Source organism: Corvus brachyrhynchos, unplaced genomic scaffold, assembly GCF_000691975.1.
Source record: "Corvus brachyrhynchos isolate BGI_N302 unplaced genomic scaffold, ASM69197v1 scaffold87, whole genome shotgun sequence".
Taxonomy (NCBI): domain Eukaryota; kingdom Metazoa; phylum Chordata; class Aves; order Passeriformes; family Corvidae; genus Corvus; species Corvus brachyrhynchos.
Window position 1 is genome coordinate 1,464,976 of NW_008239767.1, and position 23,901 is coordinate 1,488,876.

Here is a 23,901-nt window from a genome sequence, read left to right on the forward strand (position 1 = left end):
CGTGCGGGGTGGCGAGGAGGCGCTTGTTATCTCAGTTTGGCTTTTTATTTTCAAATAGGTTTTTTGGGTTTTGTTTTTTTTTTTTTTTACCAGAAAGGGGGGGAAATGAATACTTCAGCCAACTCCTATTTTCTTTCTTTCTTTTCTCTTTGTAGCAGTTTGGATTTTTCTTCTCTCTTCCCCTCCTGCTGCCCCTTGACAGACACGCCGAGGGTCCGGTGTGAGCGGTGCTGGCGTTACCTCCATCTTTGCGTACCGAGATACCGGCTCTTGTTCTGCTTCCAGGAGCCTCCCCTAAAATCCCTTCTCCTCCCAGCACGGATAACACCAGCAACCGCAATGGGACCTCGCTACCTCCCTGCCCCACTGCCTGGTAGCACTTCCCCGACCAGCCTTCTCCAGGCATCACCCAGCTGCCCTTCGCACACCTCCCCTTATCTCCCGGACCAAAGTCTTTATGGTCTCTTCATTGAGCAGAGAGATTCAGCTGCCCGGAGTGTTGCCGGATGCTGCAGGAGAAGGAGCATGCATTCTGCGCCCTATGTTTCAGCCCCAGCAAACCCTCTGTTTGGTGTGAGAGCACCAGCTGCTCCTCACGCCCCTTGCTTCTTATCTCCTCCTTGCCCGCTTGTCTGTCCCATGATCTTACATAGTGCAGGTGGCTGCATGACACCTTCGGGAGCAAGGGGCAGGAGGGGACCTACTCCACCCAAGTTGCAGGCTTTCCTCCTAGCAGGCAGCAGATCAGATAGTATTTGCCTATCCCTCCTCCACTGCAGCAGCACCGCTGTCACTTGTCACTTGGTCTCGGTGAGCACAGCTCACACTCCTCCTCCTGGGTGAGTCACCCCCGGCTTAGCTCCCGCACTGCTCTGGCTGCTGCGATCCCAGCCCTATGGACAGGAGAGGCACACTGGCCATCACTAGTTACTCCACTGGAAGCAGAGTCACTCCACCAAAAACAGGTGGCTGGGAGTAGGGATCACCTACACTGGGAAAAGGAAGAGGAGCTATGTCAACACCTGAAGGCCTCGATGTACAGGGAAGTCCAGCTTATCCCAGTGCTGCCTGAAAGTTGGAGCGAAGCAAGGTTATTGCATGTGGATGTATGGACAGCTGCTACTTCTCTCATGTGAGAAGAGTCGATCAAAATTCTGCATGAATTACACTGACTTGACACCTTATTTTGATGGTGCTGATCATGGCAGAAGGTCTGGTGAGAGCTCTGAAATGGATCTGTCACTGGGTAGGGCAAGGTGTACACCAACCTGCTTCTCAAGTTGCAGGCAGTGTAGTGTTAGCTGTGGTTCCTGTGCCTCCAATAGGTGAAACTGCTGGAGTGTATTGCTGGACATTTAGAATCTGGAATATGTGGTTAGCATTGTCTAAAGCACAGCTTCAGAACTTTTTGTAGCATTATCATTTAAATCAAAAGGAAACCAGGAGATTGAGTCATAATCCTCAAATTAGTATGTGGCCATTTGCGTTGGCCACATGCTTGAAACAGAATGGGCTACTGAGTGAATCAACATGCAAAAGTTTTGCACCCTGTTGGAGAAGATGTGGACTCAAGAGAATGCCACCAACACAAGGAGTGAAGATCCACAGTCTACCAAAGAACAAAAAAGGAACAAGACATATTAGCAACATGAATACATAGTTGTGTTAATATTATAGCCCAGATATGCTTACTTCTTTATTTGAATGTTTATTCTGCGGAAGTATTTTTTGCACAACTGACACCAATTATTATTGTTTATAAAATGTTTATATCATTCAATTTACTGTTTCATCTATTTCCAATTAGGTAACTTCTCTCAATGTCAATTAAATCCTTTATATTAGCAATATGATTGTATACAGATAATTTTACAGAGCAATTAAGGCTTGAGAGGAGCTGCAGCTGAGTTGCAGAGCTTGGACAACAGGGAGAAGATGAACTATCTAACCAGAGTAACTTCCTCTGTGCTTTGAGATTGCTTTTAAAAAATGTGCTGAAATGTATGACTAACTATTTTCATTAGTTTAACTTCCAGCCTGCAAATATGTGGATGTGCTTTTAAGATTAGGTCTTTGTCTGGGGCTTTCAAACATGTCCCAGCTAGTTCCCTACATTTGTGCACCCAGCAGGATATGCTGGCTTAAGAATGCTGAGACCATGTCTTCTACTTAAGAGAGCGGAAGGAGGAAGGCATCCAAAGGCGCAGTATCAAAGCATCCTCCAAGGAAATCTACAGCATGGTAGTCAGAATAAGATAATTTTTCAATATCATTAGTTAGCTAGTGTTGTCATCTTCTATTTGGTGATCTACATGTTCCTAAAACCTGGACATCTCAGATGGGCAAATTTCTGCCAGGAAAAGGCAGATTTGTGGCAGGTGATCCCAGAGGAACACACACATGAATCCCAGCTGTGCTCTGGCCATTTGGCTCCAGGGTGCTTCTGCTGGCAGCAGGCAATTGTGTGCTTTGGGAAGGCTGCAGAAGGTAACAGGAAGTTGTGGGACAGGTGGCTCTAGGAACGTCTCCTCCTGGTTCCCATTCCAGACACAAACCATTTGTATTTCTTCCAGATATTTTTATAAAAAAACCCCAATGATATCTCATTTCAGAACTGCTTCAAGCCATTTTCTGCTTCTTCATGAAACAAATAAACAGCGATAGAAATGTTACAAATTCCCGATGACCAGTGCCTTTAGTAATGCTTGTAAAAACGCATTTATTCATTAATTCCAGTGAAGTATATGCTATCATAATGATTGATGAATCAGCAGATGCTTCTGCACTAGTTGAAAGTATTCCCACTCAGGTTTTGCTTCAGGTTAGCAATGAAATTGCTGTAAGGACAAAATGTAATGCAGGTATGTTTGGTAATATTTGTGAAGTGTAGTAGGAAGAAAGCAATCAGAGCTTTGTATGTTGCCACCAGTGATCCCTCCAGACTCAACAAATGACAAAATCATCAGTAAAAGAATTCTGCCTTGCTACAAAGAGAATCACCACAACCAGGAACTTACCTGATGGGAAAGCATAAAATTGCTTGATCAACACATTTGACAGATCTGAATGTTACATGACGTGGTAAGGGACAACCTATTCACTTACCAGTAAAGAAGGCATATAAGTATTATATATGTTGAACATGACCAAATTTAAATGTTGAAAATACCTTTAAAAATGTGTTTTGACTACTTTAACTATTAAGTTCTCATTTTTTTTCATTTGATTCCATCCATGTCTTAGGAGGGAAAATGATTAAATAAATTAGCACTTTAATTTGCAGTGCATGGGACTTTCTTGCACAGCCTGTCCAATTGATACGCTCCTTGCATTAAAGCTTTTGAGCTGATATGCCGTATAAAGACTGCCAGCTGAACCAAAAGAAGCTCATTTGATCTTTGAATCAACAAATACAGGCTCAAGTGTATTCATATGGAATAGTACAAATGCTATCTGCTTCAATACAGAGGCTGATTTAAGACAGCTTTATACTATACAAGCTTAAAAGAAGCTGTTTTCATACAACCATAACTTTTAAAAACAATAACATTAAAACCAGCAATGTGTCTTTCAGTGCTAATTAATTTTTTTTGTTTATTACATAACATACTGTTAACTCCATAATTTGAGGTGGGGTAACTCTGCACACAGGGATTACACAGCTTTTGCACAGAGAGTCTTCCATAGGATCTGAAACAGATCCCACTCTTTGTCTTCTAAACCATCTGCTAGATGCCATCTGTCTTTTCATACATTCAGCTGCATCAAAATGACTTTTTCCAGACCAATTATATTGGTGTGATGCATCAGAAAGTATCCAGAGATGTTAATTCTCAGTGCAGGCTTTGGCCAAAACTTACCTTTGATGAAAGTTGCCGCAAGGTTCCACCTCACTGTTGTCACTAGCACTGAATTGGATTTCTCATATGTGTCAGCTTCATGTTTTGAACATGAGCCATTTTTGCTGTGGCTCTATCTGAAATATGAGAATTAAAGTATGTTTAATATCCTGGTTTAAATGGTCAAGGGCCAGATCAAACATTCCCAGTGAAGTAAATGCAAGTTGTGTTTCCACAGGACTCTCTATACATATTGAGATTTCTTCTTCATCTTTCTGCATAAAAATTTGTTGCTAAGAAGAAGATGAGGGAAGTGGTGGACAGGTTTCTCCCAAGCCATATCAGACTTTACTCTCAAGTAAATATAACTGTGGTTTGACTCAGGATCATTACATTTACAGAGTCTTTTCTAAACTGTAGAACTAACCCCATTTACTGCAGTCTGGGCAGAGACTGGAAGTGTTGGCCTGCAGTGTTGGGTTGCATTCAGCTTAAACTGCTGCTGTTTAGTAGTGGTTCAGAAGAGGAGCCATTAGTCCAGTGTTTCCCAGCGCCATTCTGAGAGATTAATCTATAATTGGTTCCCATGTGGGAGATGTCACTAACCATGATAATGTGTATATCCAGTATATGAGATGTGTTGTATACCCAGCAGATCCACATATGTTCATAGTTTTACCTGCATACCAGCTTACTTTTGAAAATCAGTGTCCAACAGACACGAGGATGATAAAAACCTGTATATATACTATCTCGCTCTGCCTTAATGATACTTTTCTTACATGGTTTCTCATACTTTTACACAGCTAAGATTTTTATCTGCAGCGATATCTGTCACAGCATCTATCATTTGTGAGGTGTGGCAAGCACGCTTTTGCAATGAGGGCTTCATATGTGTACATGCTGGAGAAGGACGATGCTAAACTATGGGCTGATGTTTTGAGGGCGCTGTGTCGAAATGACAGCAACATGTATAGTCAGATCTGCAGCAAGTCACTAACTACCAAATCCAGCCTTTTCCATAGGTGTGTGTCACTGCTACTGCACCCACTTCACTGGGTGTGTCAGCCTCCTGAAGGCGTGTAGCTGTTTGTAGGGATGATCTTGCACCTTTGCTTCTGCGCTGGTAATGGCCTGAAATGTAGGGCACAGTCCCCTGCAGAAGCCGCTTATAGCAATGCAGTCAGGTGGAAGGGCGTTGGTTGTGCAAACTGGGTGCCACCGTGCTGTCTCCAGCTGTAGCTGTGTGAGATGGGTGGTAACAATGGTGCTGCCCATACCCTTTATCTGTGTGGTGTGTGGAGGACAAAATTGTGGTGAAGGAGTTGCATAAAGGCTGTGTCAGCCCATGGGCCTCTGAACTGGTGTGACCTGGCGCACACTCTGCCTTTCACTGTGCCAGGGGAATATGCTGTGGATCTACATGCTCTGCAGGACAGCCTGAGTGCCAGTCCTCATTATAGGTGTGTTGTCTTATCCTCAGAAAATCATGTGAAAGTATTTGCCACAGGCTTACACATTTTACAAACAGTAGGTTAGCCATATAGCCCTACTGAGATAATCTGGCATTATTAACTTCATCTTATATATGGTGAAACCAAGCCTAGAGAAAAGTCATGCCAGTTACAGCCCTTTGGAATGGAATAGAGCAGAAGTTTTTGGCATGTCCCTTAAGCTAGCTGTGTCTTGGCCTCTCACTGGTATAAACCCATGGTTCACTGGTCTTTCCAGGCATGGGCATGAGCTGCAGGACACTACTTGGAAAGAACCTGAAGATCCACCAGGTAGTTGTAGGCAAGACAGACACATATGAAACATAACACTTCCTATGCTGGATAGTGAAATTCCAAATTTCTTACTAAACATAGGGTAACTTTTGCTCTAAGTTTTCGTGCAGCGACTACTGTAAATCTTTTAGTTGTCAGGGTGCACAGTAGAAAATTTTGTAGTAGTTGTGTGTATGCGTGTGTATAACAGAATAGTGTTTTAAGAGGAAAAGCAAGAGCAGAAAAAGATCATAGAACATATGAATATTCAGTTGTTGAAATCAGAAATACAGTCATTACCTTGTAAAGGGCCTTGAAATCATCTTCTACCACATCCTGTTCACACTCAGCCCAAGCTGTCATGCATCCATCTCTCCTGCCTGGGGATAGGCAGGGAAATCCCCAGGGAAGGCTGCTGTGCAGGCATACTGTGCTTCCTACTGGGATTTGCATTGCCCATTACAGGGTGCTATGGCACTGGGCTTGGTGTTAACCTCTGAGCCCTCCATTCTTAGTGCAAGAGGCAATTAACACTCAGGAAGATTTTGCCAGGATTACAAAGCTTTGGTGGGAATGAAGTCATCTGTCCCCAAGGTAAGAGTCACAGCTCTACGTGGCAGATAAATGGACTCCAGAAAGGGAAGCTGACACCTTAAACTGTTGTGTTTTTTAAAAGACAATTATTGCCTATGAGAAGGTGCACAAAAGACCCACATTTTATCTGTGTGCACATTTTATGAACTCTGCATCTACCCACAAACCTTTATTCTGCCTCAAGTCTTGTCTCAAAATATTAGGTCTTATCTATGTAATGGAGCAGGATGCTTAAAACCAAAACCTGGGAAGCCTGACGTTGGAAGAGAATCTATCTGCTAGAGACAATATTATAGTATGTCCAAATGACATACTTTATACAATGTCCAATACTGCAATAATTGCCAAAAAATCACAAGTAGTGAGAGGCTCATGGACACAAAAGGATAGCTCTGTATCTGAATTATTTCAAGAATTAATGAATCAGTGCTTGGAACAGATCTTGTGTAAATGAACGGACTGCGCTGAATTCAGTAGAGTCTTTACGGACACCAATTTTATGTTGTTTACAGCAGAAACACCAACAGAAATAGACTACTTGCCTTTTCATTGAGAAAGTGGCCAATGTGAGGAAGGCCAAGGATGCTGCATTATAAGAGTACAATAAAATATTTCTAGTAATATATTCTGACGATCAATTTATTGATACATATCAAGCTGAAAAAAATGTTTCTTCTTTTTAAATAAACTTATTGAATAATAAAATCTGTTTTTGTTTCTGCCTAGCTGATTCAAATAACAAAAGAACCAGGATTATTTGGTCTAGATCTAGTAAGTCATAAGATTTGAACATGGAAAGTGAAAGAGGCAAGTAGTGATATCAACTCTGAACTTAAAAAAAGAGGACTTCAGGGAGATTATTGTTGTGCAAGTTCCCAGGAGCTGCTCCTTTGAAAGACAAAGGATCTCAAGAGAGTGAGTCTCAAACCATGAGAAGCATCAACTTCTGTCTGCAGAACATGATACAGGTGTGAGGAGGCCAGACTATCTGAATGGGGAACTCCTGACAGGGCTTAGATGGGAAAAAGGAATCCTATGGGAGACAGAAGAAGGCATGGCCTGCTCAGGATAAATACAGAAGGAATGCCCAAGTGTGAAATGATTGAATTACGAAAACCAAAGACTAGCCAGAGTAAAAATTGGTGAAGTACATGAAGGAAGCGGCACGAGGAAGAATAAGGCCAAGTGAACAGGTAGCCGAGTAATGAAGGAGACAGAGAGGTTGAGGTTTTTGCATCCCACTTTTTACTGGCAAAATTTCTTCTCAGACTTCCTGTGTGTTTGGTGGAATACAACCGGTGTTAGAGGAAGACTGAGTTAGAGATTACTCAAGCAACTTGAGCACAGAGCTAAGTAGGATGCATGACTGCTGTCACTGCAAGGCTGTTCTCTATCTCTTCAAGAGGTTACAGTGATCAGAAGTTCCCAATGACTGCAGAAGCAAATGTCACACTCATCTTCCAGGATGACAAGGAGGAAGAGCTGGGGAAATAGAGACCACGTGGCTTTACTTTCATCCTTGTGGAGGTTAAGGAGCAAATGCTTGTGTGAACCGTGTACAGGCACATAAGAGAGAAGAAAGTGATTTTGGGAAAAAAAGTATGTATTTACCAATTGCAAATTGTTCTTGACCAACCTAATTGCATTCTACATTGTAATGACTGGATTTGAAGATGAGGACAGAGGAGTGGATGTCCTTCACTTTGGCAAACTTTTGTCTCTGCTCTTACAGCATCTTTGGAACCAAACTAGAGAGATAGGGTGGGTGGGTTCACCCACTAGTTTAATTCACTATCTGGGTGAATTAAAGTAAGTAAAAAAACAGGCTAGAGCAACAGGCTGAAAATGAAGTGGTGTCTGTTTACAAGTGGTATTCCTTGGGCATCCATATTGGGAGCAATATTATTTAACATCTCCATTCATGGCTTTGACAATGGAACAGCATGTATCTGCCACAAGTTCACAGATGATATCCAAATGTAGGGAGCAGTCATTGCGCTGGATGATATGTCTGCTGTTGGAGTCACCTTGACAAGCTGAAGAAATGGGCTGACAAACATTTTATGAAATTCAACAAATGCAATCCTGCATCTTGGACAGAATGACACCATGCAACAGTACCAATATCCATACAGTATATATGATATATAGTAGCATTCATATATCATATATGTGATATATATATCATATATATGATATATAGTAGCATAGCATATATCAGCATGCTCTAGGAAATGTATCTGTAGGTGCTGTATTCAAACTCCACAGAGGTTATTAAACTACAGAAAGGAAATGATACTTTTAATTTTTTCTACAGTTTTACACAGTAAAATATTGGTACCTGAAGAAAAATGGAGTGCAGGACACTACCTGACTGTAAGAGAACCTATCTCCTGTATTTTGCTGACACAGGGGTAAGGGAGTGCACCATAAACTTCTGCCAAAGTGCAGGTCCATGCATAACCCAGTGCAAGCCTAGAGCTGCTTAGTGGCTGCAGTGCAGAGGACATGGTCCTCAGACCTGCTGGTTACTGTGTCAAGAAGTAGATGAAACATCCTTCTTGGTTGCTGTCACCACCTCTGCTCTGTTTTCAGCCCAGACTAGCTGCGTATCAAATAGCTTCCACTTAACTTTCTGCAGCAAAGAAAAAGAAGTCATATCTTCTATCTCTGGGGCATACAAGAGTTTCCATTTCTCTCCTTTTCTGAATTAATTACTTATAAGTTGTTATTTATCATAAATTTTTCTTGTCAGAATTTCCAGTTGCAACTTTTATATTTTCTCAGCCCTACTGTATAGATCAGTCTATTGTCAGTAATCCCTTCTCCATGTAGGTATTCAATTCATATTTCTTCATTTAGTTACTTCGTGATTTTTTATTGGACTGCAAACCAGATTAGTCTTATTTTGATGGTTAGTGTTAGGCACATTCCAGATGTTATATCATTCACCAAAGTTTTTGCAAGTTTTTAGTATTTTTGTAGAACTGTGAATGCCAGATCTGTCAATGGTATCTCAGATATCATTGTACTCCATACAGCTGATGGTCCATTTGCAGTTACCCTTACTGTCACTTAGCTACTTGTTAATCCATATAAATTAAATTAATTAATTTTGCATCTCTGATTTTTTCCTACACTCACGTAATTCAGATGCTCACAGAAGCTTTATCTTATAGGCTAGTACCTTATTGGTCAGACTTCTGATCTTCAAATAGTAAGCCTATGTAACAAAATCTGTATTTCATAATACCCAGTTGGTGGCCATTGATTGCTTACACATTTTATTTTTGTTTTAATGAAATCCAATTTCTGCCTTTTTAACAGAGTCCTGAACCTGAGTCATGTTAATGAGTTACAAGTTTGTGAAATCAACCAATTTAATATTTGAACATGTTTTCTCTAATGCACATTAAATTAATGAGTGTTTCAAGATTAGAGAAAAATCAACTTTAATATTTAAGAGAGTCATTTGGCCAAGTATTTTAATGTTTTAATACTCTTAGACTCTGAGTTTTCCATTTCTTTGTCATTTGGGTTTTTTTAATATTACCAAAATAATTAAAGATCTGCATCCATTAAATTATAATATTACCTCAAGTGTTTCCAATGGGATAGCTTTACTTGGTGAGTTGTGAAGTGGCTAAGTGGGATGCAATTGTATTCTGTTCCATGTGTACTGCATTTAATGTGTCAGAATTGACAGAAAAGTTTTTTTATGACAAGTGAAAATGAAATCTATTCGTAGAAGTAGTTTGTCTTTTTTTTTTTTTTTTTTTTGCTGGTATGTGCAAGAGGACACAGGTTACAATGTCACATGTCCTGAGCTATACTTTCAGTATATGTTATCTCACAGTACATCATACAGGATTTATGATCAGGTAATGTTTATAATCCCAAATTTGCTCAAATTCATGAATGATACAGATTAAGTCATACTGTAAAGGAATATTTGTGAATGTACAGGTGCAATGATAACCACAATATGCTACTGTATAGGAATGGGAATACTGTGATTAATAATAATAACAGCAGTTATTAATAATAATACAGCCAGAATATCCAACACGGTCATCACAGGAGTTTTAGATGACCATTTTACCTAGAAAACCAAACACTAAACCATGTATAGCATTTATAGAAACTTTTATTGCCACTTGGGCTCAGATTCCATATGAATGCATAGAGATTTTTCTTGCATGACAGTATCAAACATGTTAGAATATCTTTCACTATATCCTAAATGTGAATATTCTGTATGTATAACATGTGCATAAATGGAATTTGGTCTATGAGTGGAATACATCCACTGTATAATAACTATGGATTATAGGAGGTCTATGAATTTCACATAGTAATAGTCTATCTGTAATGCCATAGTGACTAGAACTGGAACCTTTATGCTAGAAATCACACCTACAGCAGGAACACAGCCCTTACAATAAAGGCCTTGCAAAATAAGCTTAGATAAAAATATCTTGCAGGCAAGTTGGATATTGGCAGTTTCAAAACACTCTGATGTGGTTGCACGAAAAATGCTTTGGCCATAGGTGGAAAGGCTAGGGAAAATGGCATCTGGTCCATGTTATGGCTAGAGGCTGCCAAGATAATATTCCTGTATAGCTATAGTGACCTATAACAATGACTCACTAATCTTACTGATGTTTAAATGGGTAGCTGAGGTGATTCCACCTTCTTCACTTCTTCCTACTCCTCCTTTCCTTCTTCCAAATGTAAGCTCAGCTCTGATGTTACGTTTAAATGGATTCTTGCTGTGTATTCAATTTCTGGGGCTAGGGTTTGCCATGCACTCAGTGAAGAAACCTGAGCTCATGTCTGCAGGACTTGGAGTTTGCAGATTTCCGGGTGATTCTCCAGTGTCGTGTCTGTACCCTTAGAAACACAGTGTAATAAGAACCCACATGTACAATAATAAAGCTGGGTACACACTTGTGTACTTTTTGTTATGTGGCTGTCCAATTGACTTTGAAGGATATGGTGGGTACAATATAGGTGATATTTTAGCCCTATCACTCTTATGAATAAGTAAGAAATAGCAGCAGTTAGTTGATCAAAATGGTAAGTTTGTGCTTAGTTTCACTTTCCTCTGTGTACCTGCATATCTTCTATGAGCTGCTTCTGGTTCCATAACCAGTGTGGAGAAATAGATACTTGCAGAGGAAGATCTTTTCTATCACCCTAGATAAAGACGATGTATTCTACCACCCTTAGATAAAAAAAGTCTTTGCCTGAGGTCTTCTATCTCTGTCAATAATATAAAAAGCCTAGAACAGTGACTAGTAGGTGTTAGGTGACTAAAGAAAATTAATCCCACCCTTATGTATAGTTTAGGTAAACTTCACTCATTCTGAGACAGTGTATATATTCCCTGTGTACTTACAAGCAGAATGTGCTGTCATACTATGAATAATAAGAATACTTTTCATGTATCTATCTCATTCACCCCAGGATATAATCTGTTTATCAATGTTAATTAATGTGTCTTCACAACAATCTCATGAGGAAAGAATTGCCCCCAATTTAGAGATGAAGAAATAGAGCCATAGCATGCTTAAATAAGTTGTCCCTGGTTGCACAGAAAACCAGTGGCATAAATGTAAATACTAGAGGATGCCTCACAATCATAGCCCAAAGATAAGGTAATCATAAGGTGTGGTTCCCAAATCAATACAAACAGTGTAATATGGTCCTTGCTTCCGGCCTATTCAAAGTAAATAGGTTGAGGTGTGGTGTGCACAAGGTAACTCCTGATGAGTTCACATCAGTCATACACTAAACTTGGTGCAGATATAGCCAGACAGAGGACAAAGCAACAGGGCAAGGGTCAAATACCTGTTCCACATACTTGGCATATTTGTGTGTCTGCATGATTCAGTTATTTTGATTTGGCAGAATCCAATCTTTCAGCAAAAAAACAATTTGACAGCAGCCCTCATGAGAAGGACTAGGAGTACTGGTGGGTGAGAGGCTGGACATGAGCTGGAAATGTGTACTTGTAGCCCAAAAAATCAACCATATCCTTGGGTGTATGAAAAAAAGCATGACCAGATAGTCAAGGAAGGTGATTTTTTTCCTCTGCTCTGATGAGACCCCACCTGTGTCTAGCTCTGGGGTCCTTAGCACAGGAGCAGGTGCAGAGGAAGGCCATAAAAATGATCAAAGGGGTGGAACACCTCTCTTACGAAGACAAGCTGAGAGTGTTTGGGTCCTACTCCCTGAAAAAAATCTTCAGAACCGCTGGGAAGAAGCCCAGCTGGTTTAGGCTGAAAACAAGACAGGGAGTATTTTAGGAGTTTGCTAGTGAAGCTGATTTAATTTCAGGATCATGAACATTCCCTGCTGCCAATTTATTTTTGGGGACATAGGTATCTATTGATGCCAGGTTTTGTTCACACCTTCAGTGGGCTTCATGTCCCTAGTTACGACCTTGTCCTCAACACAGATTTGCTGTATATTTTCCCCCACAGCACTCCTTTTCACCCCGGCTTCATTCCCCTATGGCCATTCTTGTCCAGCACTTCTTATTTGCATGTATAAACCTGTCATCAGTGTGAGAAATGGCACAAGCCAAAGACTGTAACTGTACTGAGTTCAACTCATCAGTGTGAAGGAGAAATCCTGTGCAGTTAACTTCCTGCTTTGCCATATGGAAGCAGCAAACACATGTTGCTAAACTAGTTTCAAAGTATTATTCATACAATTCTCTTCACGTTTTTATTTTCCCTGCTTTTTCTCTTGTCACTCTTCCATGTACTGGACTACTTCCTAATGAGCTGACATTTGCACAATGTTTCACTTTCAACTTCCATGTGTCCCTCTCCATTTGCTACACAGTTCATCACTGTCATGCCATCCAACATCAACGCCAAGTCACCTTTCCTGCTGCTATCTGGGTCATGGTATGGTTTGGGTTAGCTGCTGGTGTGAGCAACCAACAGCCAACTCCTTCAGCCACCATCATCTGCTGTGACATAACTTCGAACAGAGGCCCTGTCAACTGTTCCCTGTAGGACACAGATGAAAGCAACGGAGAGGTTTCATGTTAATGGCAGAGAGGTAGGAGGAGAGCACGATGACCATGGACCTCAAAGTCAGCCTCTGGCAATGGGTGAACTAGAAGATGTTCTGCTGAATGCTACCAGCACCAGACTAAGTAAAAGCTGTGTCTTAGAGAATCTATGACACGAAAAAGGTCCACTGAACCGCTGTTGTCATGAGTGAGTTAGGACAGAATAGGAAGAGACTCCTGAATTTTGCTGCAGTACCCAGCTTTATGCACTGAGCTTCTTACTGGTTTACAGCTATGGGTTGTATTTGTCTTTGTGTAAAGATGCGAAAAGAGCATCTCTTTTGCACCACTTCATTTTTTTTTCCTGTTCATGGTAAGCAATGGAGGAAGGAGGAAAATGATCTAAGCATACAACTAAGGCCTTTTTAAATTAGTCTTTGCAATTTTCAGAAATATAAAAGATACAGGTATAGTAAGAAAAACTTCCGATATTTTTGTAGCTCTAACATAGCAGTAGACTAAGATGAATTAACTAACACTGAAAAATTATCTCAAATGGATGGACTGTGGAACACGCTACATTTACAGTCTTTGGCTTGTGCCATTTCTCAGCAAGCTTTTTCTGACTGAGAGGCATGTGGAAAGGCTTGTGAGAGATTTGCTTTTTTTGGAACTCCTCTCATAGTTCAGCTTCTTTTCATGCTTGCCTAAATTTTCCCTGTAGCTGGCAAGGGACACCTCAGACCACTTCATACCAGGGGAATTGCAGTGGTCAGTGAGATGCTAGTGAGTGCTTGTTTTCAATGGTAATTTCCATAAGTAACATATGTTGCAGTCCATAATACACTGTTGAGTCACCAGGCAATGAAGAAATCTCCTTTGCATTAACAGATGGAATTATGCTTATCTTTCCATAGTTTGCCTGTTTTCAGTCTCCGTTACTAATGTGTTCCAGGACCTACCAAGTATGAAGCAATAGTGAAACCATTTCTGGTAACGCAATCATTATGCCATACATGTTATAATTTTCCCTAGCAAATCCTCCTTATGTCTTCCCAGTTATTAAGTTTTTACTAGTTAATAAAGAAAAAGAAATTCTTAACAGAGCCCTCTGTTTACTTTGTCCCAGACTGCTTCAGAGCAGGCTTCCAAATGCACATTATTTCAAATGGGAATAGATGCATATCATGTTGACAACAATTCCTAACAAGACTTTATTTGCTTAGATAAGAGGAGAATATTTTCCATCTCTTCTATTAAAAAATATTTTCTGTTGCTCTACACATACTTTTGCTTTTGTATGTACTGCCTGGATACCCTAAAAATGGTATTATGTACTTGGAAATTGAAGGGGAAACATGTTGCACCCAAAACATTTATAGTAGGTAGAGTCTATAAACCCAGAAGTCTCTGATGCACAACATAAATCAATCCATAACAGCAGAGTGGATATGCATACCACACCAGTGCACAACACATGACATGACAGAGGGTTGCCTGGCATTCCTTCATTCCTAAGCCACGTCACTGTGCCATAAAGGATGTGGGAGCAGGAGGCATCCCTCGTTTTCCTTGATTGCTTCCCCTTAGACTTACAGGGAGGGGATAGAATTTCTGTCTGTGTGTGCTGTATTTACAAGCTGAGTGTGTATGGGGATAATGTATGCAACCAGACCCTGCCACTAGTCTGCTCAGGTAATGAAAAGATAACATGTAGAGTGTGCAAGTGCTCGCTCTGTAAGCTCAGCATTCTGCAAAGACATGGCCAGGACTGCATCCAGCTGTTTCCCTATTTCACCGCAGCCTGCACATTCTTTCGTCATCCTGCAATTGGCACCATGGTAGGAGCAGGTGAGTGGGATTCCTTGCAGCTACTGTGAAATCATGTGCTTTATAATGACCTTATCAGTAAGAGACTAAAATCTCTCTTGTCCCAAAAGGCAAACATCGTAACTCTTTAACAATGTCACCATACATACCTTTGCTAATACTTCCTATATCCCTGGAGGTGTTCAAGGCCAGGCTGTATGGGGCTGTGAGCAACCTGGTCTAGTGGAAGGTGTCCCTGCCCATGGCAGGGGGGGATGGAACTAGACAATCTTCCAGGTCCCCTTCCAATTCAAACCATTCCATGATTCTATGATTCTGTGACTCTGTGATATATACACATACTCATACTGAGTATCACTTGAGAATGATGGAATGGCAGCCTCAGCAATTCAGTTTCCGTGTGTTTAATGGATAAATAACGTGTTTGAGTGCCACTGATGGTCTTACTGACACTTGGAAAGTCCCATTCCAGACAGCTGTTATTTCAGGGATATTTGCAGAACTTTCCTATAACCTAGTTATCATTTCAAGGCCTGATTTTGTATGTCGGGTGTCCCACTCCTAGGGAAAGGGAGCACTCAACAGTCATAGATGCTTGTGGTTGGAAAAGAGCAACAGAATTTAGAGGGTCCTCAAAAACAAGTTTTATTAGTAAATTATACACTTGGTGTGGAAATCAATATGAGTTAGTCTCTTCTACTATAAACACACACTGGTGGATTTTGAATAAGGAGTAAGGTGAAAGAGAAGAGAGAGGGAAAGACAAAAGAGAGGGAGGGGGAGAAGGAAGGAAGGAAGGAAGGGGAAAAGAGCAACAGAATTTAGAGGGTCCTCAAAAACAAGTTTTATTAGTAAATTATACACTTGGTGTGGAAATCAATATGAGTTAGTCTCTTCTACTATAAACACACACTGGTGGATTTTGAATAAGGAGTAAGGTGAAAGAGAAGAGAGAGGGAAAGACAAAAGAGAGGGAGGGGGAGAAGGAAGGAAGGAAGGAAGGAAGGAAGGAAGGAAGGAAGGGAGGGAGGAATTCGGAAGTAATTTGGAAGGAATTCGGAAGGAAGGAAGGAAGGAAGGAAGAAAGGAAGGAAGGAAGGAAGAGAGGGAGGGAGGAATTCGGAAGTAAGTTGGAAGGAATTCGGAAGGAAGGAAGGAAGGAAGGAAGAAAGGAAGGAAGGAAGGAAGAGAGGGAGGGAGGAATTCGGAAGTAAGTTGGAAGGAATTCGGAAGGAAGGAAGGAAGGAAGGAAGAAAGGAAGGAAGGAAGGAAGAGAGGGAGGGAGGAATTCGGAAGTAAGTTGGAAGGAATTCGGAAGGAAGGAAGGAAGGAAGGAAGAAAGGAAGGAAGGAAGGAAGAGAGGGAGGGAGGAATTCGGAAGTAAGTTGGAAGGAATTCGGAAGGAAGGAAGGAAGGAAGGAAGAAAGGAAGGAAGGAAGGAAGAGAGGGAGGGAGGAATTCGGAAGTAAGTTGGAAGGAATTCGGAAGGAAGGAAGGAAGGAAGGAAGAAAGGAAGGAAGGAAGGAAGAGAGGGAGGGAGGAATTCGGAAGTAAGTTGGAAGGAATTCGGAAGGAAGGAAGGAAGGAAGGAAGAAAGGAAGGAAGGAAGGAAGAGAGGGAGGGAGGAATTCGGAAGTAAGTTGGAAGGAATTCGGAAGGAAGGAAGGAAGGAAGGAAGAAAGGAAGGAAGGAAGGAAGAGAGGGAGGGAGGAATTCGGAAGTAAGTTGGAAGGAATTCGGAAGGAAGGAAGGAAGGAAGGAAGAAAGGAAGGAAGGAAGGAAGAGAGGGAGGGAGGAATTCGGAAGTAAGTTGGAAGGAATTCGGAAGGAAGGAAGGAAGGAAGGAAGAAAGGAAGGAAGGAAGGAAGAGAGGGAGGGAGGAATTCGGAAGTAAGTTGGAAGGAATTCGGAAGGAAGGAAGGAAGGAAGGAAGAAAGGCAGGCAACCAGTCCTGGCTCCAGCATCAGTCCAGCTGTTACCGTGTCCAGGGACCTGGGGCTACCTCCTGGAACAGGAGTGAAACACGCAGCAGTAGAGCAGCATCTGGATACAAATAAGACAGATGCAGGTGAGGAAAGAGATGGGCCTTTCTGCTTGGGACAAATGATATGAAGACAGAGAGAGTAAGAGTACACTTTTACAATGTAGAGTTGGGAAGGAATTCTCTCAAAGAAGATGGAATTGTTAGAGAAGACATGAATATACAACCAAAATCATTCCATCAGAGAGGTAGTGCATGTGTATATCTAACTGTAGCTTCTCTTATGAGTACAATACAACCACCCTTCTTAGAAGAATATTAAAAAGGGATTGTAGCTGAATACTCAGTTTATTCTTTCGGAACTGTTCCCGAGTTCTTCAGTTCTCTAATGGAGCTTATTTTCTTCTTTCTTTTTGCTTCTTATGATACAAGATCTTGATAAATACATAATTTCACAAAAAGCTGCGTAAGTCTTGCAATAATTACACATTCCTTGTTCAACATAAAAGTCACATCTGAGAGAACCATCTCTCAGAAGTCTCATTTTAAAACTATCTTCTATAAATTCACCATTTCAACAGATGGAGAAGAGATAAGACTATGAAGCATAATGGTGGAAACCCTGATGCAAAAAAGGGTTCCACAAAATATTCATGTCATATGAATTACATCTCCTATGCAGCTATGCAACCCAGTCACTCAGCATATGGTAAGTCTTTAGGAAGCAAAAAGTAACTAATAAATATAAAACAAACATGCCAATGCATTTGATAATTCTGGCATGTTTATCTAGGACAAAATCAACACCATAGTCAATGCTGCATTGCTAGGAATGCAGAGTAATGTACACACTGAAATGATTAGTCCATAATGACAAAAAAGGGACATAATTCCATGGAAATGTCATTAGCACAAAATCATATTGAAACACTGTTGAATAGGAGTTTCAAAATGTTCACTGTTTAGTGGGATCTCTTCTCCTGATGAAATGATCTCATGTTTTACTAGGCTTTTTCTATCTTCCATGCACTTTGTGTTTTTAATTCCCATCTAATTTTGGTGTTCATGCCTCGACACTGATCAGAGATACCTCAGCCTGATGGGTATTTTTTAGATGTACAGCATCAACCATACCCATCAGCACAGGCTGTACTTTTTGAAGTCTGACGTTGTTTTTGGCCTCAAACTCACTGTCAGGACCTCTGGAATGAATTATGTAATAGTTTTAAGTCAGACAGAACTGTGAAATTAACATCTGTGTTGATATATCAGACTCACTGCATTTCATTGTATTACATTTGTATTGAGACAAAGAAACTTTTGACAAAAAACATTCTTTCAGAGTAAATTCGATTCAAAGATGATTATTTACAAATCCTCTTGAAAGCTGTATTTCAGTGCTTATGCTCACTTCTGTGTTTTGTCTCAAGTTCCATCTTCCAGACACTGGTTCCTTGGAACTTTTTCCCACTAAATTAGAGGCCACTGTAATACCTACTTTTTTCTCCCAGCAAAGATTAACAGCAATCAAGTTATGTTTCAAACACCTTTCTTCCTTTCCTCCTTAAATAACAAGGCATTTTTTCAAGTCTGAGGTATTTTTGTCACTTTTTTGTGTATTCTAATGACTTGTTTTTTGAAATGAGTCATTTGCTGTTGACTAATTTGAGACTCCCCAGCACCACATGTAAAAATAAGATCGTGTCTGAGTCCTACTCACTAACCACCTGATTTTTATACATGAGAACTGAATAATTTGTTTTTGTGATACCATCATAGTTTTAAGTTTTCTGTCCTTAAAATCCTCTGATATAAATCTCAGTTTCCCAAGATACATCAAGGTTCTGGAGCAAGAAAGACCTTTTCTTGCTGAATGAGGATAATGTTAGGGACTATTTAATTAAACTGGACATACACATTGGACCTGATGGGACACACCCACAAGTACTGGCCAGTGTAATTGAAAAGACACTCAATTATCTTTGGAAGGTCATGGCAACTGGGGCAGATAACTGAAAACTGTAAGAAAGCAAATTTCAGAGAAAATGGTTCTCTCTTCAAACATCCAAAGCAGTCTTAGAAAATGTCTTTTCTGGCCTTTAAAGGGTATTTTGTAACATATTTTCTCAGAAAAGGTGTATTTTATATAAAAAATCAACCTGAAAATCACTCCACAGATAGTATTAAAAAGTATTTAATTTAAAGTAATCAGGTCCTACTATCTTTAATATGTAGCAGCATTCACAAAATTACAGTTTAACATGCCATCTCTGTAAATAAACAAGGAAGTATTTTGCTTCATAGAGAAATCTTGAAATACACCTTTCTGTTTCAAGCTAGATGCTGCAGGTTTCCTGAATGGAAATAATTATTCTTCTCAATTGCAGTTACTGTCCCTGACCCACAAGCAATCAAACTTAGGAGCAGCGAGGGGGCAAATGGCAAGCAGGAATCTAGGGATCTGAAGCCCCCACATATCAACCACTCATCAGTATCTCCCTATGTGGCTACTCTCACCTTGTGGCAAAAGTGAGCTCACTGAGAGGTGACCTATTTACCATATTCTTTGGAGGTTAAACCAGGCGGTAGTGCATGGTAACATGGGCAATTAGGCTAAATTCAGACCCTACCTTAGCCCACAGTAACTGGCTGGTCTGTTCCTCTCTTCAGTGTACCTTCATGGTATTAATATGCGACCACATGTGATTTCCTATCGGAAGACATGTAAGATAAAGATGAAGGCAAAACCAGATCTGAGGTTACTGGCTGCTCTGCCAGTCTTCTGGCCAGCTAGTATAAAGCACTGCGGTACTTTTAGACATGGGAATCCAGATTCCAATGAAAAAATCAACATGTAGTGTAATAGTTTCATATGTCAGAAAATTTTTCTATGTCTGCTTAATGTTGAGTAAGAACTAGGCAGATTTTTTTATTAAGATGCTGTGTGGGTCTATTTGGTGAAGAAATGCAATATATCAGGGACTCATGTTATGACTTCAGAGGGACAGCAAGCACTTTTTTGGACAAAAAAGGACTTGGCATTTTGTAGATCGCTCACAGAATAGTATAGGCTGTAAGGAATTGCATTTGTTCAACCATGAATGCTTGATTCTTTCAGTTTAACATGGAGAACAAAAACCTTCCTTCTTATCCATTTAGATTATGTTGAATTTCCACACTACAGTGAATAATTCACTACTCCTGCTCTAATAAGATGTTAAAATTTAACTTCTGTTATCTTAAGTTTTAATTTATTTTTGGAGGTAATAACTTTGGTGAACAAAACAACTCTTATTTGCAACCTTTTTTTCTAAGGCTTCTTAAAAGTATTAGATTACATTTTTGTATGAAAGACTTGGTACAGAGGCACTGGATATGCCTGTATTGGTTAGTGGCTGAGCAAGCAGGAGTACCTGTAAACATTCAGGATCTAGAGTTTACAGAAATGATAGAGATCATCAGCTGAAACCACTTTCAAAGCTGTACAGTAGTTTTCCTTTACATCACTCATTGAGGGGTCATAATAATTGCTAATTCAAACATATTCCAGTCATCTCCTTTGCACTTTTCCTCTGTGCTAGCTCAGTCCTTGATCTTTGCTGCTACCTTGTTCAAAACTCAGGCCATCTTCAATGGACTCAGTACTTTCTAAACATCCACTGGATTTAAGACATTAATAGCTTAAAGTTTCCAACATAATTCTTCAAATGGTGTTAAGCTTGAAGGGTTCCTGACAGGTTTCTCTCTTTGGAAGACAGCCCTCGCATTGCTTCTTGGCGCTATGTGATCTTCCTTTTTGACAATCAAGATATTTAATTTGGTCATAATTAAATTCCCTTCTTGCCACTGCAAACAGGCACAGGTTTTTCAAACTGGTTTCCACACTCATACACTGGAGCACCACACGGCTACAGCAGCATAAGGAACCTCCTCACTGAGAAGGAGGCTAAGTGCCAATCTCCTACCAAGTAATTACTGTAACAAATAATCAAGTTTTTCTAGTACATACAACAAAATGTCAGCAACCTTGCCTACCTGTGACTGTAACTCCAGTTTTGAAGGACTTAATATCAGCAATGTCAAGAACATTTGCTTGCTTAAGACAATGGTCTTAAGGTTCTCTAAAGTGTCATAATCTTGAATTTCAACTTTCCCAGGGCATAAGGTAATTAACTGGACAACTGATGGAGATTCTCTGCTAGACAGCATAAGAAATGTGCACTGCCATGGTGGTTCTCCTTCAATTACTCTTGAATTTTTTTCCCTGGGGACAAATCCTCTTGTGATGCACTGTAAGTATGGAAAAACTGTTTATTTATGTCCTTGCCTTTAAAAAGAAGTTTTGTTTTGCCTTGTCTTACCTCTGGGTATCTATTCCATGAACAATGTAAACAAGTGTTGCTGCAAGACTACCGCATGTAGGTCAGCCCTTCCAATGAGCCTGGAGTTATCTTGGCAGGTAACCAAGGGTAACCTCTGGGTAGCATAAGCCACTGCCTCCACTGGCCTCTCCACATGCTCACCCGCAAATGGGATGGACAGCAGCAGCACTGGCAAGAACCACTATGTGGGCTGTGCTCTGGGGACCTCAAATAACCACAGTGCTGATAATCGTACCATCAGCAGTTGACAGGGCTATCCAGAATACTGAATACATTCCTTACTGGCCCACACTGTACTGCCACATCTTGACTGTTGTGTTACCTCTGCTTACTGGATTAACCTAGTTTGTGCATGTCTATTCATGCTGCTCACACACCCAGTGGAAACAGGGTGGACAAAGCCTTCTAATCTTTTTTTTTACTGGTATCGTGCGTCTGGACATTTGCTAATTGCTAATTTCAACTCTCATACCTTGGATTCAATCACTCTCCATGGTTGGTTTCTTTGTGCCATTAATCTATGGGTTACTTTTTGAGTAACCTCCTTCCTTGAGAAGCCTTGGGAGGAGGTGTTGCTGCAGTGAGTTAACACAAGTACAGTTTGCTACTGAAACTATGGTTCCTTTCCTGATTTTCTCTGCTTTCATACCCCATGAATTAGGGAAGTGTGCAGTCAGTCTGCAACATCTGATTCTCAGGGAAATCACCTGATTTTTCATTATCACCTTAGTTTCAAACCTGTCAGGACAGAATAGGGGACCTGGCTCCATACAAAATTATCATAATCTCTTAAATTAGTCATATTCTTACGGAGAAAGCAATGCTTTCTCTTAGGCAGTAGTCTCTCCTGTGCTATGCATTATAGGTATTCCCTAAAATATGCTGTTTGGGTGCCAGAAGCAACAGTGACAGCATGGAGAACTGTGCAGGATAGTGCATGGCTTGTCAGCTCAACAGTTCCCAGCAGTGCATGGGAGCCCATGTTGCTCTGTTACTGCCCTTGGACTGCTTTCAATAACCAGGTTAGCTCATTTAAAATGAGCTAAAATTAAGAGCTCTAACGAGGATGTCCTGAGGTGGATCTTTTGGCACTCACACTGGTATTTACAGCTGCGATAAAAATCAGTTACATATTTATTTCTAGTAATAAGATCTTAAAATGTACTTCATGTTTGTCAGGCTTAGATCCAATTTTTTTCTTTTAAATATCTCCTGAGGCTCCATTCTGGGCAATCTGCCTACTAAAAACTTTCATTCACTTTGCTTTGCTGTGTAATCTTCGATCATATTTTCAGCTAAAAAAAAGCCCATTCTTTTTGTGGGAACACATCACCCAGTATCACAATTTTAGCCTTTTCAGTAACTCAGTTTTGGGGACTAGACTGTCAATACTAGTATGTCCTTTGGACAAGTGTTTTGGAAAGACAACTGGAGATTTGTATTCACCAATACATCCTGAGAACTGGATGTGAGATCACGGTCACTTTTTTTCTGAAAGAGATAACATAAGCAATCAGTGACTGACTAATATGCTGTAGTAAAACTGCTCATAGCAGCAAGCTGCAGTGCAGATAGCATAAATAGTTGCTTTTAATAAGAGCAACTATAAGTAAGTCTAATCAGTTCATCACTTCAGAGAAGGGACAGATTGAAGAAAGGGACTGAAATGGGCATCTCCTGGAGCACCACAGAGAAGACCACCCCACAAGAGAGGAGGATACCCTCCAGTTCCTTCTCTTACTTAGCATTCAGTCTCTTCCAAGCAATTAAGAAGTGATAGGACAATAAGAAAAAGTATCAAGTTGTGCCTGGAGAGGTTTATATTGGATATTAGGGAAAATTTCTTCACCAAAAGGGTGGTCAGGCATTGGAACAGACTGCTGGGGAGGTGGTTGAGTCACCATCCCTGGAGGTATTTGAAAGATAGATGTCCCTAGTGCCCACATAGATGTGGCACTTAGGGACATGATTTAGGGGTGGACATGGCAATGCTGGGTTAATGGTTGGCTTCTGTGATCCTAAAAGTCTTTTCTTACCTAAACCATCTATGATTCTATGTCTTTTTCCTTCAGCTTCAATTTTTTGCTTTATGCTTTACAGAAACAGCATTTAAATCCATTTTGAGTCTATTCTAAAATTTCAGTGTATTTCTCTTTTGCTGAAGTTTAAAAACTATTTTTTAATTCCAGCAATGGAAACAATCCCTGATGTTTCAATTCTTACCATTTTTCACTGTTTCCGTACTATGAAAAGAAAAAATGTCTTTGTTTAGTGGAATGTGTCCCAAAAATAGCCAAAGAATCATTCAGTTGTCTTGAATGCTTATCTTCAGTTAACCAAAGTTTTATTTTTTCATTAAATAGAAAATAAGCCTTAATTTAAAACCTACCACACTTAAAAACTTGCAGAGAAAATATTCTTCTCTTGAAACATTAAAAATCAAACCACAAAATTCAACTCAAGGGAACTACTGACTCTT

General features: G+C 40.3%; 1 protein-coding gene across 1 annotated transcript in view; it reads right to left on the reverse strand.

Annotated features, from left to right (window-relative positions):
* The window catches only part of ELOVL4 (ELOVL fatty acid elongase 4), a 38,250-nt gene extending 37,567 nt beyond the window's left edge, over window positions 1–683 (reverse strand). The window contains exon 1 of the mRNA XM_017742845.1: window positions 650–683. Coding sequence (XP_017598334.1) covers window positions 650–668 — 19 coding nt within the window. The 5' untranslated portion in view covers window positions 669–683. The remainder of the gene's footprint in view (window positions 1–649) is intronic.
* Window positions 684–23,901: the final 23,218 nt, after the last annotated feature.